This window comes from Monodelphis domestica, chromosome 1, assembly GCF_027887165.1.
Source record: "Monodelphis domestica isolate mMonDom1 chromosome 1, mMonDom1.pri, whole genome shotgun sequence".
NCBI classification, from domain to species: domain Eukaryota; kingdom Metazoa; phylum Chordata; class Mammalia; order Didelphimorphia; family Didelphidae; genus Monodelphis; species Monodelphis domestica.
The window spans coordinates 430,439,995-430,455,804 of NC_077227.1; the positions used below are offsets into that span (position 1 = coordinate 430,439,995).

Below are 15,810 nucleotides of genomic sequence, written 5' to 3' on the forward strand. Positions count from 1 at the left end.
CCTGAACTGGAAGAGTGGAATCCAACTCCGCCCCTCCCCGCCATGACTCCGCCCCCATGCCAGTTCAGGCTCGGCGATGAACATGTTCCGCCCCCTACCCATCCAACTTGAGAGGCTCCACCCCCACCCCGGAGCGCCCGGCTCGGGGCGGTGGGTCGGGCGGGATCGTGACTGATTCTCCTACTGTGGCCTCCGCTCCCCCGGGTTTCGTCTGTAGAAGGCAGCGGCTGTGCGGACGCCATGGAAGACGAGGCGACGCAGCCGCTGCTGAACAAAGTGGGCCCAGGGTCCCGGGGAGAAGAACCGAGCCGGAGGTGAGCCGCGGAGGAAGGCTTGGGTTAGGGAAGGGGGCGCTCTCCGGATGGGGAGGGTGGAGTGGAGGGCTCCCGGGTCGGAGAGGGGCAGCTGTGGCAATCCCCCCTTACCAGCTGAGGTCCCTGCAGCGTCCGGCGGTCCTGGGGCCTCTTCCTGGCAGCCTTCGCCTCCACCTTGGGCCCTCTCAGCGCTGGCTTCGTCCTGGGCTATAGCTCCCCTGCCATCCCCAGTCTGCGGCGGGCGGGAGCAGGACCCCTCTACCTGAACGATGACGAAGCCTCCTGGTTCGGGGTAAGATCCCCTTCTCTAAAACAGCTCTTGACCATCACCCCGTCCCCACACTTCTCCAAGCCTATATTTCCCCTTGCTCCCGGCCCCCTCATCAACTTCTCCCCAGGTCTGTTCAGGAAAACCCACCCCAAATTTTTATCTTGACTTCCCAGGAGCTCCTCTCTTGTCATTCCCATCCAACCCCATAAGTAACCCCCTACCTTACTCTGACTTTGGAACACCTTTTCCCATCCTCCTATCACTTCAATGTGGCAACCCCCCCAGGTTCTTCCCTCTCCCACCAACCCCCCAACTCTGAGCAGAAGCCCCATCGCCCAAATACACCCATGTTTTGCAAGAAGTTTGGGCTTTAAAGTTCAGAACTTATCTTTCTTATCGTCTTTCTCAGCTTCTGAAACAGCTCTGCCCAGAGCTGTTTGTTAATCAATTTTCCAGGGCTTTTTTAAACAATATGAATCAAATCTGGTCATTAGAGACTGAAGTTATCAGAAGTCAAATGGAATTAGAAAAATAAACTTGCATTCAAAACTTTCTGTGCATTCCAAAATTGACTATAAAGTTATATTTGAGTTATCCACTGTTGGGAATTATCCATACCACTAATATTCCTAATTACCTTATGGTTTGGGTAAGAAGACCTTTGTGTCTGTTTAACTAAGACACTGTTCTTTCTATTCCCCACCTTTCAATGTGGAATAATAGTTTAAGTGGTTTAAACTTCTGTCCTTGACCTCTTCTTCCTGGCAGTCCATTTTGAATGTTGGGGCTGCTCTTGGAGGTGTGGTAGGTGGCTGGCTGGTAGACCAGGCTGGAAGGAAACTAACTCTGATGCTCTGCACGGTGCCTTTTGTTGGTGGCTTCACCCTGATGATTGGGGCCCAGAACATATGGATGCTGTATGGGGGTCGTCTTTTGACAGGCCTGGCAAGTGGAATTAGCTCCCTTGTTTCCGCGGTGAGTCAAATGTGAAATTCCATCATCTAAAATGGTATCCTAAGAAAAGGAAGAAAATGAAACCTTTTTCCCTGAAGTTGAAGTGAAGAACTTCCTAGAACATTTTGACTGCTTGAAAGGCCAAACTAGTTTGTAAGTAGTTGGTTTCTGGAAAATACATCACAGAAATAGAGATTTTTAAAAGAAATTTACCCTTGAAAAATATGGCAAATGAAATTGATAATATATAGATAAGGATTATGGTCTAGATTTTTTTGGTTCTTACAGACTCAGGTGACTTGAACTTGGAAAGAAAAGCATCTCATTTCATATCATTTTAACACATATTAACACATCTTCATATGAAAAATCAGTATGAACCTGTTTACAAGAAGAGTCCTACACCAGAATTACTTGTCTCTACTCTCATTCTGCCCAGGTTCAAAGAGTTATACTGAACTAAACTTGTGAAAGTCACTGAGGATTAAAAAAAAAAAATACAGATCATCATTTTAGAGCTGGAAAGGGGAACTGACAGATCATCTGTCTAGTCCAGGGGTCAACAAGCTAGTTAACCTTGGCTGCTTTCTTTTATTCTTGTTTTTGTCTAGACTCTCAAGCTAAGAATGATTTTCATTAAAATTTTAAGTTACTTTATTTTTAAGTGTTTTTCCATGCTTGCATGATTCATGTTCTCTCCCTCTCCTCTTCCTTCTCCCCTCCCAGAACTGACAAGTAATTCTACTGGGTTATACATGTCAACATGGAATCTAGGAACCCCAAACTTGTGGCCTAGCCACAACTGCCAGCCTAGGATTCCCTTCAGGGTAGATTCCCATGGGAAAAGGGACAAGTACAAACTTTGGGGTCTCCAACCTGTAGTCCTGAAACTTGGGGTTCATCAAATCCCACTAGGCTACAAGTTTGGGGTTCCTAGATTCCATGTTGACATACATTATATTTTTTTAAGTTTTATTGTTAAAAAAAAAAAAGCAAAACAGAAAAACCATTCTTAACCCCCTGGCTGAACACCACCTGAAGTCCAGAAGATTTGGACCTTCCTTCTAAATTCCCTATCTAAGCCAGCCCCTTTGTTGTAAAGAGAAAATCTAAAGTCTGGGGGGTAAATCCACCTGCTGGTGATTTAGAACCACCATTTGAATTCAGGCCTTCTGACTACTGAACATATTCATTCTTTAACTTTCTTCTTTAGGCATTATAGGGTGGGGCTTATTTTGGTTTATTTTAGCCCAAGTCTATGATTTCTTTAGGGATAAAGAATTCCCTCTTCCTGAAAAGAACAGATCAGCCACCACTTTACATAGTTGCCTGGGGGGGGGGGGTACCTGAGAGGGTAAGTGATAGCCAGAATGTTTCTAAAGCCATACTTAACATTTAGCTTGAAATTAGAAAAGAAAACAATAAAAGTTTAATTCCTGCCTCCGACCCTGGACGAAATCACTTAAACTCTGCTTCCAATATCTTCATCAGTAAAATGAGATAATAATTGTAGCTACTCCCCAGAGTTGTTGTAAAATAATGAGATAATGTAAAGCACTTTGCAAACCTTAAAGCATAACATAGTGATAGATATTACCATTACTTCCTTCTCTGTGTCTCTTGGGCAAATCATCTTGATTGGCAGGATACACAAATTTAGGATTAGCTAGGTGGCTCTGAGGATAGAACATTAGGCCTAGAGTCAGGAAGACCTGAGTTTGAATCTAGCCTCAGACACTAGCTATGTGACCCTGGGCAAGCCATTTACCCCCCATTTGTCTCAGTTCCTCATCTGTAAAATGGGGACACACTGGAGAAGGAAATAGCAAACAAGTATCTTTGCCAAGAAAATTCTACACTGTGGTCCAAAGGGTCCTAAAGAATCAGATTGAACAACTGAATAAACAACAAACACAAATTAAATCACTATTTGGGTTTAACTTGATCATTTTTCTGTTAACAAGTTCCTTCTTGTTTAGTTAAAAAATTTGAAGGGTTTTCATATGGAGAAGTATTAGATTTGTTCTCCTTGATCCCAGAGGGCAAAACTTAAAAGTAATGGATACAAGTTTTAGAAAGGAAGGTTTCATCTCATTGTTAAGAAAAACTTCCTAACAATTAGTTATCCAAAAATGAAATGAAGTTCACTTCCAAGTGAAAGTAGCAGATAGATAGGTAGCTGGATGGCATAGTTGATAGAGTGCATACTTTGTAAAGGAAGATCTGGATTCAAATTTACCCTGAGATACTTACTAACCATGTGATCCTTGGCAAGTCACATAACCTTTGTTTACCTGCTTTTTTCAAAGTTCTATACAAATATGAGCTGAATTAGTGCATGTAGGAAATATCACTGCTATTTAAAACTTGGATTGTCAGGGGCAGCTGGATGGCTTAGTGGATTGAGAGCCAGACCCAGAAATGGGAGGTCCTGTGTTCAAATTTGACCTCAAATACTTCCTAGCTGTGTGACCCTGGGCAAGTCACTTGACCCCCATTGCCTAGCCCTTACCACTATTCTGCCTTGGAACAATACACAGTAGTGATTCTAAGACAGAAGGTGAGGGTTTTAAAAAAAAAGTTGGATTGTTACTTTTTAAATTTTGGAACCTAGCCAGAATTTGTTTAAAGCTTTTAAAGCTGAGTTTGCTGGTAAATGCTTAATTAAGTTAGCTATACAGAAGGAAAAAAATCAATGTGTAACACAACATACTTTTATACTTAATATGACTTATTACATTTCTCTGTCACTTTTTAAAATCTAGACAGTCAACAAGATAATAAGGCAAGCTACGGCCTATTTATGAGGTTAAAACACTTAAATTGAACTTTTAACAATTGAACCAGTTTTGAGCTGCCTTCAGGACACCATGGCTTGTTCCTACAGGGCTTCAAAAAATCTGATATTGTTTCACAGGTTCTACTCCAGAGGAGTCACAAGCTGGGAGGCCTGGCGAGGAAGAGTAGTTGTTTGGGTTTCTTCGTTTTCTCATGATCTCTGCCCTTGGTTGAGACCAAGTCTCTATTTCTTAGGTGGAAAAAGGAAGACAGTAGTGAAATCAGCTTACATGTTTCAGTTTGTAAATTTGTTTTTAAAATCAGGATAGTGACAGTAAACTTTTTGTTAGAGATCATTATTCCAATATTAGAGACTTAACTTTTAGAAACATGTGATTCAATTCCAAAATATTCATGAGGAAAGATGCTGCCCATGGCCAGATAGAGATCTGATGGACACAGTTCAGAATGAGACTTGTGTGTTTTAGACATGACCAACACAGAAATGTATTTCTTGACTGTGTAACAGGGTTTTGTGTTGCTTGTTTTCTCATTGGGTCAAGAGTGAAAAAGACAATAAAGAAAAAATCAACTAAAAATTTTTAAAAAAGACAACAGATATGATTGTCAAGCATGGTGACATATACCAGTAGTCCCTGCTACTAGGGAAATTAAGGCTGGAGGTCTCTGATTTGGGGAGTTAGAAGCTGCATTAACTCTAAAGAGCCAATCAGGTGTCTTTACAGCCTGATGTGACCAACTGTAGGTGCAGAATAAGACATTCATCCTCAGATCCAAACTGATAACTGAATTTGTTTTGCTTGATTATCCTTCTTTGTTATACAGGAGAGCTAATGTCTGGGGTTAAAAATAGAAAGGATAAGAATAGAGATGCCAAAAAAAAGGTTCAGCAAAAAAGTTTCAAAATAGAAAGAAAGCTAGGAATTTCAGAAAGAAATAGAGACATCTTAGATACTTCCTAGCTTTGTGTTCTTTGGCAAGTTACTTAACCCCAGTTGCCTAACCCTTATTGCTCTTCTGCCCTAGAAATGATGCCTAGTTATCAATTCTAAGACAGAAGATAAGGATTTAAAAAAAAAAGAAATTTCATAGAAAAGTATTGATTTTATGACAAATTTAATATTTAATTTTTCAAAGAAAAAATCTGAACATAATACATAATAGAGATTAATGGTTTCATATTTAATCTTCCTGTTCTTTGTAAATGGAGATATATGGTTGATACTTGTCAAATTCGATAAAAAATGAATAAAAATGTAAAAGAACCTATGTATAGAAAACCTAACTTGTATTCTAATTATCTAATTTTAATGCCTTCTGGGATACACAGGTATATATAGCTGAAATATCTTATCCAGAAATACGAGGACTGCTTGGTTCATGTGTGCAGCTGATGATTGTCATTGGGATCCTCGGAGCATATGTTGCAGGTACAGTTCTCTGGACTTTAGCCAGGACAAAGCCATAAACATCTATAGCAGCAACTCTTCAAAATGCTGTTACCATATCATTTAACAATCATTCCTATTTCTGCAGAACTCGTACCATTCTTCATTCCACAAAGAAGTCAAATGACCTCCTAGGACCATAAGATAAATAGCTAGGAGGGCCTCGTTCAACTGTCTCTTTTTGGAGTGGAGGAAGCAGACCAGGGGGGCTGGTAGGACTCACTCAAGATCCCAGAAACAATAAATGCCAGAGCCCAGATTTAAACATGGGGCCTCAGACCACCAAGCTCTGGGTCCTTTCTGCTCCGTACACCATAAAGCTTCTGGTCACTCAGCCACGAAGAGTCTGGAGCTTAGCTTAGAGCAAGAATTGGCACCCCGTGTTCTTTCTTCCACTCCAGCATTATTTCAGTGATACCACATTGATCCTCAGAACAGCCTGGTGAGATGGGAATGGCAGATATTATAGAGCCCCATTTTATAGATGAAGAAATTCAAGTTCAGACCCTGGACTAAAAATCCATGGCTCATTGTTCCCAAGTGCTGTGTTTTTCACTGTAACACCTTGCCTGTCCTATGCCACGGAGAGGCTGGGTTTTGTGGGCCAGTGATCGCAGTGGGCCACGTTTGAGGCCCCTTGGGAAGCAAACTGAATGCCCCATTTCTCTGTAGTGTGTGGTGGGGATTGTGGGGAGTTGCTCTCAGTAACATTCTTCATGCCTTCCCTTCCCCTGTTCTCTCGCCTCTTTCTCCCTCCACAGGGCTAGTGCTGGACTGGCGCTGGCTGGCCGTGCTAGCCTGCTTCCCACCTTTCTTCATGTTGCTGTTCATGTGCTTCATGCCTGAAACCCCAAGGTTCCTGTTAAATAAGCAGAAGAAACAGGAAGCAGAGGCTGCCATGAAATTTCTGTGGGGGGAAGGGCAGGAGGTGGAGGAGGAGGAGGAATGCAGCCATGAGGACCAGGTAAGGAGTCTGAAATGTCTGCTTTGTGTCTGGTTAGCAGTTAAAGTTGCATCTAGTAGCTTCCCTTTCCTTAGCACTTTAAAATTTACAAAATAGTTTTCCACATAACTTACCCTACAAGGTAAATAATGCTTCTTTCTGTCTCTGGCTCTCACAGGGATAATATTATCATTATTATCCCTGTGAGAGCCAGAGACAGAAAGAAGCTGGGACTGGGAGCAGTTAAATGATTTTTCCTAAGAAACAAGGATTATATGTTTTGGAGATAGAACCCCAACCCAGATCTTCTGCCTAAAAGCTGGGTGCCCTTCCACTGCTTGGTCACCCCATGCAACTTTCAGCCAAAAAGGTCAGAATTAGAAGAGAGCTTAGAGGTGATCCAGTCCACCCCCTTTTTACAAATGAAGAAACTGAGACCCACAGAGGTCCAGAGACTTGCCTGGGGTCAGACAGCTAATAAGGAGTAACACCCGAGATTTGAACCTAGGTCAACCACCCCAAAATGGCACAGTGTATATGCCATCACCAGCATGTACAGGGATGTGTAAATAATCCCACTGATGTGGCCATCTTTTCCTTTGTTCAAGATAGAGCCTCTCCCTGCTCATTACCTCCCTTGGATGTTCCCGGAACTCTGACAGATGATCAGCAGTGATAATGTAATAAATCTGGTACATGAATGGGGCCAGACGCATGTTGAGAAGAGCAGAGTTTTTATAAATATTTTGAGCAGACTCACCCTTCACTAATCATGTGTTTTGTGTGTATAAAAATTGCTGATTTTATCTAAAGCCTTCTTACAAACCCTGTTTCATTCGCTTCTTTGAAGGAGGTAAGAGTAAGGATGACCACTGCACTGAATATGTGTTGGAAGAGGCCTCAGAAGTTGTTCAGACCATGCCTGAAAAAAAATTCCCCAACAAGCTGTCACTCAGCCTTACGTTGAAATCCCTGCAATGAACAGGGAATCCATACTAATTATTTCATGAGGCAGTCAGATCAACTTTTGACAACTCTAATTGTTGAGAAATTTTGCCTTCCTTTGAGTTGAAGTTTTCATTTCTATAACTTCCTTCATGCTGCCAACAAGGGTGAATCAATCTAATCCCTCTTCCACATGGCAGCCCTTCTAATTCTTAATGGTGGCTATCATGGCCCAAGAAAACTTTCTGTTCTCCAGGCAAAGCATCCCCACTTCCTTTAACAGATGGATCCTCCTGGCCAGCCCTCTCAGCCCCATCAGAGCTTTCCTGCACCAGAACAGAGTATTCTAGATGTGAGGCAGGGCAGATAAGGAAAGAGCAACCAAAAGTTAGGCTGCTGCTGCTAGAGCTTCAAGCCAAAGATCACTGCTTGTCTGATACTCTTTCTACCATAGATGTTTCACTGACATAGTGGTAGCCATTGTTTTAGCCAAATCGTTTTAGCACCAAATGCCTTCTCCTTTTGTGAAACCTCTGAGGTCTGGGGAAGTGATAGATCACATAGTTTAGTGAGAAAAGAACTTTCCTTCTTCCTCTGAGGGTTTTCAAAGTTAGATTGGATTGTGACTCCACAAACTTGCTAACATGATTGGCAACTCCTTCCATTCCTTTTATCCTCAGCTTCTTCATCTTTCTAAGGAGGGAATTAAAGTAGATGGTCTTCCAGTAGGAATGTCAAACTTAAGTAGAAATGTAGGCCACTTATCCATACAAAAAGATCACTATAGGCTACATATTGACTTAGTTTTAAAATGTAGTATTATCTATGTCTTATTATATTTTTGTCTGTTTTATTACATATTTCTCAATCTATTTTGATTTGGTTCAAACTGTACTGACAAGTATTAAGGGCTACATATTTGATACCTCTAATTTTCAAAGGCCCTTCCAAGTCTAAAATTCCAATTTTTAATTGTAAAATTATCTGAAAATGCCTATTTCTGAAACAGGGATTTTATCTGGAAATATTGAAGAATCCAGGGGTTTACAAGCCATTGCTCATTGGTGTATTGCTGATGATGTTCCAGCAATTCTCAGGGATCAATGCGATGTTGTTCTATGCAGAAACAATTTTTGAAGAAGCCAACTTTAAGGTAAAAGTTGACACCAATTAATTCAGATTATTTTATTGACCCTTTTAAAATAGCCTTATATTCTGATGAGCTTGGTTGACTTGCTGCAGTCTTTTTCTAAAATTTCTTTGTTGGGGCCATCAAAGTGACTCAATGGATTGAGAGCCAGGCCCAGAAACAGGAGGTCCTAAGTTTAAATCTGGCCTCAGATACTTCCTATCTGATCCTAGGCAAGTCATTTAATACTAGGTAATACTTAATAATTAATACTTAATACTAGGTAAGGGCCTAGCCCTTACCAATCTTCTGCCTTGGAACCAATACACAGTATTGATTATAAGACAGAAGGTAAGGGTTTAAAAATAAATAAACAAATAAAATAAAATATTCTGTTGGTCAGTAAAAGTGGTCATTGTGAAAGACTCCAGAGTGCTCTGCAGAAATATCACCTCCTTCATTATGAAAATCTCTTTCCAAATGTGCTCTTTCTTGGAGATGTTAATGCCCTAGATCCTCTGTCTCCTGCCCAGAATGGTAGCCTTGCCACAGTCATTGTGGGAGTCCTGCAGGTGGTCTTCACTGCCATAGCTGCCCTTGTCATGGACAGAGCTGGTCGGAAGGTACTACTATTGCTGTCAGGTGAGCGGAACACAATTCCAGACCTTACCAGCATCTATAAGGAAATGAAGTGGACTGTGCTCTAATTCCAGTCTTTGGACAAGTGTCCATGAATCAAATGGAGAACCCTTATAGTCAGAGGGAATTGCCTGATCTTGTCAACTCAGGACTTACAGGACTAAAATATAGGGACCATCTCTCCTATGCAAGAAGGGCAGGGCCTTGCTGCAATCAATCTTAGAGACAGAGAGAGTAGGGCAAGGTAAGTTTCATTGGCTCTAAAGCAAAGATTCTTTTTTAAAAATTATTTATTTAGTTAGTTAGTTTTTTTGCCAATTACATGTAATGAATTTTCACACAAGTTTTCCTAAGTTACATGATTGAATTTATCTCCCTCCCTCCCTTCTCTTCCCCTTCCCAGTACTGGCAGTCTGGGTTATACTTATATTATCACACAAAACATTTCCATATTGTTCATTTTTTAAAGTGAGTAATCATATATAACAAAAACCCCAAAACATAAACCCAGATAAACAATTTAAAAATCATATGCTTTCACCTACATTCTGACTCCAACAGTTCTTTCTTTGGAGGTGGATTGTATTCTTTGTCATAAGTCCCTCAGAATTGTCCTGGACCATTGTACTGCCAAGAGTAGCTAAGTATCATAGTTAATCATTCCACAATGTTGCTATTACTGTGTTCTCCTGGTACTGCTTATTTCACTCTGCATCAGTTCATGTAGGTCTTTCCAGCTCTTTTTGAAATCATCTTATTCATCATTCCTTATATCAAAATAGTATTCCATCACCATCATGTACCACAATTTTCTCAGCTATTCCCCAATTGATGGACATCCCTTTCTTCAATTTCCAGTTCTTTGCCACCACAAAGAGAGCAACTATGAATATTTTTGTACAAGCAGGTCCTTTTCGCTTTTTATGATCTCTCCAGGATACAGATCTCGTAGTGATACCACTGGATCAATGGATATGCATTGTTTTATAACCCTTCGGGCATAATTTCCAATTCCCCTCCAAAATAAAGCAGGGATTCTTAATTTTTTGTGTCATGCATCCATTTGGCAGTCTAGTGGAGCCTATGGGCTCCTCTGAATAGTATAATCGTGAATTGTCCATAAACATTTATTAAATGCCTATGTGCCGGTCACTTTGCTAAGTTCTGGAGATCCTAGTTAAAAAAAAAAAAGGCCTCTGCTGTAGAAACTAAATTAAATAAACACTCTGGTCCCTAATTTCCATAGAGTTTATTAATATTTATATGAAATAGAGAGCATAGAAATAGAGGGAGATTTAAGCCTTTTCTAATCTCGCCACGTGGTGCTCTTCACATGACTTTCTATCTCAGCCACAGTCCTATACCACTGAGTCCAAGGAATTGGAGAGAGAGCACTTCCTGGAACCCCCTCTTTTATTTCTTCCCCTTTATCCCTGTATCCTAACCTGATCCTTTCCAGGTCACTATGTCTAGGTCACTTCTCTCATGATCTATATTTGGAGTACACTCATGTGACGTCCAGTCACTTGAAGTCAAGCTAGCAGTCTGGGGACACGGGTAGGACGACCCCAGTACATGATTATTTCTGGGGGAGAGGGGTTCTTTTACACACTGCCTTCAAGGAGCTTACAATCCAACAGATTTCATGTTTAATATATAAAACTATAAAGGAAACCAATTATATTGAAATACTATTTTTAAAGCAAGTTCACAGATCCCAAGTTAAGAACTCTAGTTTTAAAATTTTCTAAGATAATTAAAGTGTAAGAGATCCCAGAAGATAAGAATTGGTCCTGATTAATGATGTCACAGGGCAGCTAGGTGGTATGATGGATTAAGCCCTGAACCAGGAGTCAAGAAGACGTGAATTCAACTCTGGCTTCTCACAGTTACTAGTTGTGTGAGCTTGGACAAGTCACTTAACCTCTGCCTATTTCAGTTTCCTCAGTTTTCAAACCAGAGATGAGTAGCACTTATCTGCCAGTATTGTTGTGAGGATCAAATGAGATAATGTTTCTAAGGCATATAACACAATGCCTGGTATGTAGTGTTAATTTTATGGTTGGGCTGAATATTTAATTGGTCTCCAGGAATTTAATTTCTAAATCCCCAAAATGAATTACTAAAGTCAAATGACATTTATGATAGTTTGTTTTACAATAGAGGGAAGATATTAAGGAAGAGAGAAAAGGGGAAAGAGAGAGAAATTGAGCTCTGGCTTCCTCTGACCCAGGTAGCAATTCTAAGGCCCCAGCCAGGGGAAAGGAGCCTCAAGACAATGGGCCATCGTCTTGAGACTCCTTTCCCTGAGGCTCATGCCTCCAGAAAGGGCAAGGAAGGAAGTCAGCCTTTACACTCACCACGTTGTCAGTTCAATCAGTAGATTCTTTTATCAGTCTCAACTCCAAGTGACTTCACTCCAAGTGACTCCCTTCAAATCTGTCTTCACTCCAAGTCTGAGTGTCTGTCTTCTGTGTGTCTCTGTTTCCACTTTTAAAGACATTTTTCTCTTGTGTCACTTCCCCTAAATTTTACATCTACCAATCATAGCTGACACTCCACTCCAGGACTGCCTACTCTTTCACACGTGGGTCACAGACCTTCCACTAAAGGTTTGAAATGGGTGTTCACACCTTTTTGTGGTTAAAATCCAAAAATGGGTAGAACTTGAAGTACTGTGCTTTACACTTTGGGGATTAAAATCTAAAAATAGGGGATTACAATTTAATCTTCACAATCAAGGAAGAGCTAAGTACCTTGTACTTAGTACTAAGTACATTGTTACAATGAGAGCCAAATTCAATCTTCACGATAGGTAAAATATTAACATTTGTTTCCTTCTTAATGGGTCCAATCAGGCTCAGAACTTTGAGGGTAATGATACCAGCTTGTATTCTTATAACAATTTAAGATTTTGGGGCACTTTCCTTAAAATAGTCAATGAGGTATGTACTTTACAGATGTTATTCCCCTTTTTGAAAGGAGGAACCTGACTCTTGGAAAAGTTAAAAGATGCACACGCATGCACACTTTAATGCCAGGGTTGGTCATAAGGAGACACCTCACCGATACCTTGTGCATTCTTCTCCCAACATCCATCAGTAAATGAGACATAAAAGGCTCAGTCACAAAGGGATAGAAACAACTGCTTTTCTAAACCTTGTCTCCCTGTGACAAGATAAACTTCAGACTTTACTCTTCTTGAAGAAATAATTGTGGTTTCACCAAAAAAAAAAGAAAGAAAGAAAAAGATAAGGCATAAAAAAATTTCTCTGTTTGGGCTTTGTTTTGTTTTTTTTTAAAGAACCTCTGACCTAGGGCCAGACTCCTTGCTATTGATTCTTCTCTTCCTTCTGCAGGTGTTATCATGGCTGTGAGCTGCATGATGTTTGGTATCTATTTTAAAATTACTGTTCAGATTCCCAACAACTCTTCTCATCCTAACCTCCTCACATACTTGAATCCAGAGTCGATAGGAACTAGCCCTGGACTGCCGTGGCTAGCGGTGTTTAGCATGGGATTCTTCCTCATAGGTGAGAGAGTTTTAGATGGTTTTTTGGGAGAGTCTGTCAGAATGGCCTTGTCAGGCTCCAGATCCCATCCTGATTCTCACCTGTCTTTTCCCCAGGCAGACTCTTGACTAGTCTGTGCCATCTTAAGTGCTTCATGATCTGCTACATTCGAAAAATCCGTCTGCCCATGGTCAACTCTATGTTATGATTTTAGTAATCCTCTTCTATTTCTTGGAAATTTCAGGTTTTTCTCTAGGCTGGGGTCCCATTCCCTCGCTGGTGATGTCTGAAATATTCCCCCTCCAAATCAAGGGACTGGCCAGTGGAGTTTGTGTTCTCACCAACTGGATGCTGTCCTTTCTTGTGACAAAAGAATTTAGCGACCTCATGGTAAGAGCCTCCTGTGCCTCTGGGATGGACTTTTACCTCTTCTTGTGATGGAAAGAAAAGAAAAACACACTTTAAAGTATTCAGATTGCAAAAGCTTATTGCGGTTTCAAAGTGCAGCAAACAATATCACGTGCATATGACACAGACCCCAATTGCAATCACATGAGACAATAGAAAGATAGTTTCAGGGAACAAGAATGTGATCTAATGTAGGGAAGCAAGGGGACAATGATTACTTCTGCACCTTGACATTCTAATCTTTTGTACCACTCCTCATTGTAATATATTTAACAGAAGCAATTCACTCTGATCACTTGTCTGAGTTTGGTATTTGGAACTTGGGAGGCATTTTCCCATAAAATGCCATAAATAATAGACTCCCAGGACCACCTGATCACCTATTAATGTAACTGAAAAACTCCTCAGTGCATTCTCCAAAGGTCTATGTAATATCAGCAGTCATTTATAGTGAGGAAAGCCTGTAAGCCTTAAAATACTGGACTATTTTAAAATTTCGGATGATGATTGGGTCCATTTCTAATTAGTCATGGATACCTGGGGCCTTACCACCGAATTATAACCATCTGATTCATCCCTTATTGATTCCCTGTCATACATACTCCTCACAACCTTCTCTCCTCTAGCATTTCTGGTTAGTTTTTTAGATCTAACATTCAGATTTTATTTTGTTTTCTATTTGAGCTGTATTGACACTAGCCTACTCTCAGTAGATGAATTAACTTCTTTATTGAGAACAAGGCTATCCAAAATTATCCCTTTCAACATTATTACTCCACACCCCTAAATCTGACTCAGCCATTTCCTTCTTTCACAGGATTAAATAACCTTTCTCCACCTATGCCTCGATGTCATCCTTCCCCATCTTCTTCCAAACTCATCATTTCCTTGTCCTCACATCATCAATTCCTCCTCCTCTTGGTTCCTGCTTCTTTCTGCTGTTCAGATCTTCCTTATTCTTTTTTTTAAAAAAGGCTCATCCTTGCTTTTTCTTCCCCTTGACTACCAAAATTCTAGAAGATAAAAATCTCCCAGTCTCCAGTTTGCTTCTTAGCCCCAGTCATTCTGGGGTCCCCTTAACAACATCACTTTTTAAACCACTGAGTGGCAATTACATCTCCATGAGCTCTTTTGTCTTCTATTACATGGTTAAAATACTTAAGAGCTTTCTTTGAATCAACAAGTATGAAGCACCTAGAGTGTGTAGACAAGTGTGCCCAGAAGAGCAATCACAGCCTGTGGGGAAGAGGGTTTTCTTACTAAGGATGATGCCATGTTAATTGATATCTAATGTTGGGAAGAGAAAGGTATGAAACTTCCCCACAACCTCCTACCCAAGAGTTTAATTTGTTGTCTCTGGTGTCTGTATTTTGTTTTAAATGACAGGTTTTTCTTTTGTTTGCAGAATGTTCTAACTCCATATGGAACTTTCTGGCTTTTCTCTGCCTTCTGTGTCCTCAACATCATTTTCACAATATTCTTTGTTCCTGAAACAAAGGGAAAGACTTTAGAGCAAATTGAAGCTCATTTTCAAGGAAGGTGATGATGACCTTTTTCCACCTTTTTCAATCAGAAGATTGAGTATCCTTGCCAGGCAAGGGAAGACTACCTGATCATGGAAAGAATGATGATTTGAAAATGAGGTTCTTCTGGATCTCTCAATAAACATAATCTCACTTCAGAACTCTTAGGTCTTATCGAGAACTGAAAGAGCCAAGACAGAATGCGTATGAAAAGTTTTAATTGTGGCTAGATCTAGGCCAGGTAGATTTTTTCCCCACAAACCATTTCCACAGTGCCCTCATTCTTGAGCAGGGTGTAGCCCAATTATATAGGGGGGAGGGTGGGGTTTCTGTCCTGTTGGAGTCAATTCCCATTTAATTCTGATTTGAATTGGCATTAGGCAGGGAAAAAAACAACAACTACAAAACCTTGAAATCTCAGCATTGGTCTTTTTCATCCATGCATTTTTCTTTGAAGAAGAAAAAGGATAAGACTCAAGTATTGTGTCCATCTCCCTCTCTTCAGACTATCAAGGGTTTTAGGAATTGATTTCCTGTCCAGATGATTTTTATCTCCAACATTAATCTAATCAAAAATTACATTTGTTTTCCTTAAATAAAGTTTTTATTCTGAAAATTAGGTGGCAGTTCCATGTTCTGAAATTCTGGGGTATGATGAAAATGAGGGAGTTTTGGGTAAAACACCTTCAAACACCTACTGTGTCCTGAGGCAACCCTTTGGATAATGCAAATTGTTGTTAATGTAATCACCAAAACTGGTCCTTTGCTACAAATTCTATCTCTGGGACCAAGCAAAATCAGTCTAATTGACTTCCGGTCAAGATAGCGGCTTAGAGAAAGCTAAAGTTCAGATCTCCAGAAAACCCTTCCCGACCGATCTCAAACTATAAGCTCCTGAGGCGCCGAAATTCAAGACGATCAACAG

At 40.5% G+C, this 15,810-nt stretch overlaps 1 protein-coding gene across 2 annotated transcripts; it reads left to right on the top strand.

Moving 5' to 3' along the window:
• Positions 1–15,501, top strand: SLC2A8 (solute carrier family 2 member 8). Of its 2 annotated transcripts, XM_001372992.4 has the most exons (10): positions 1–314; positions 444–606; positions 1,354–1,560; positions 5,669–5,768; positions 6,548–6,750; positions 8,684–8,827; positions 9,337–9,445; positions 12,802–12,975; positions 13,199–13,344; positions 14,768–15,501. In XM_001372992.4, exons 1-10 carry the CDS (start codon positions 241–243, stop codon positions 14,903–14,905), a joined length of 1,458 nt encoding a protein of 485 aa, XP_001373029.1. In that variant the 5' UTR covers positions 1–240; the 3' UTR covers positions 14,906–15,501. The 2 variants fall into 2 exon arrangements, with proteins under 2 accessions (XP_001373029.1, XP_007474734.1); XM_007474672.3 differs by lacking the exons at positions 1–314; positions 444–606 and having other exon boundaries at positions 1,559–1,692.
• Positions 15,502–15,810: the final 309 nt, after the last annotated feature.

Excerpts from the sequence above, each read along its gene's own strand:
- SLC2A8 (XM_001372992.4), top strand. The coding sequence starts at position 241 with ATGGAAGACGAGGCGACGCAGCCGCTGCTGAACAAAGTGGGCCCAGGG. Across the intron at positions 1,561-5,668 it reads TTAGCTCCCTTGTTTCCGCG|GTATATATAGCTGAAATATC; the intron begins GTGAGTCAAATG and ends TGGGATACACAG. Across the intron at positions 12,976-13,198 it reads CATGGGATTCTTCCTCATAG|GTTTTTCTCTAGGCTGGGGT; the intron begins GTGAGAGAGTTT and ends TGGAAATTTCAG.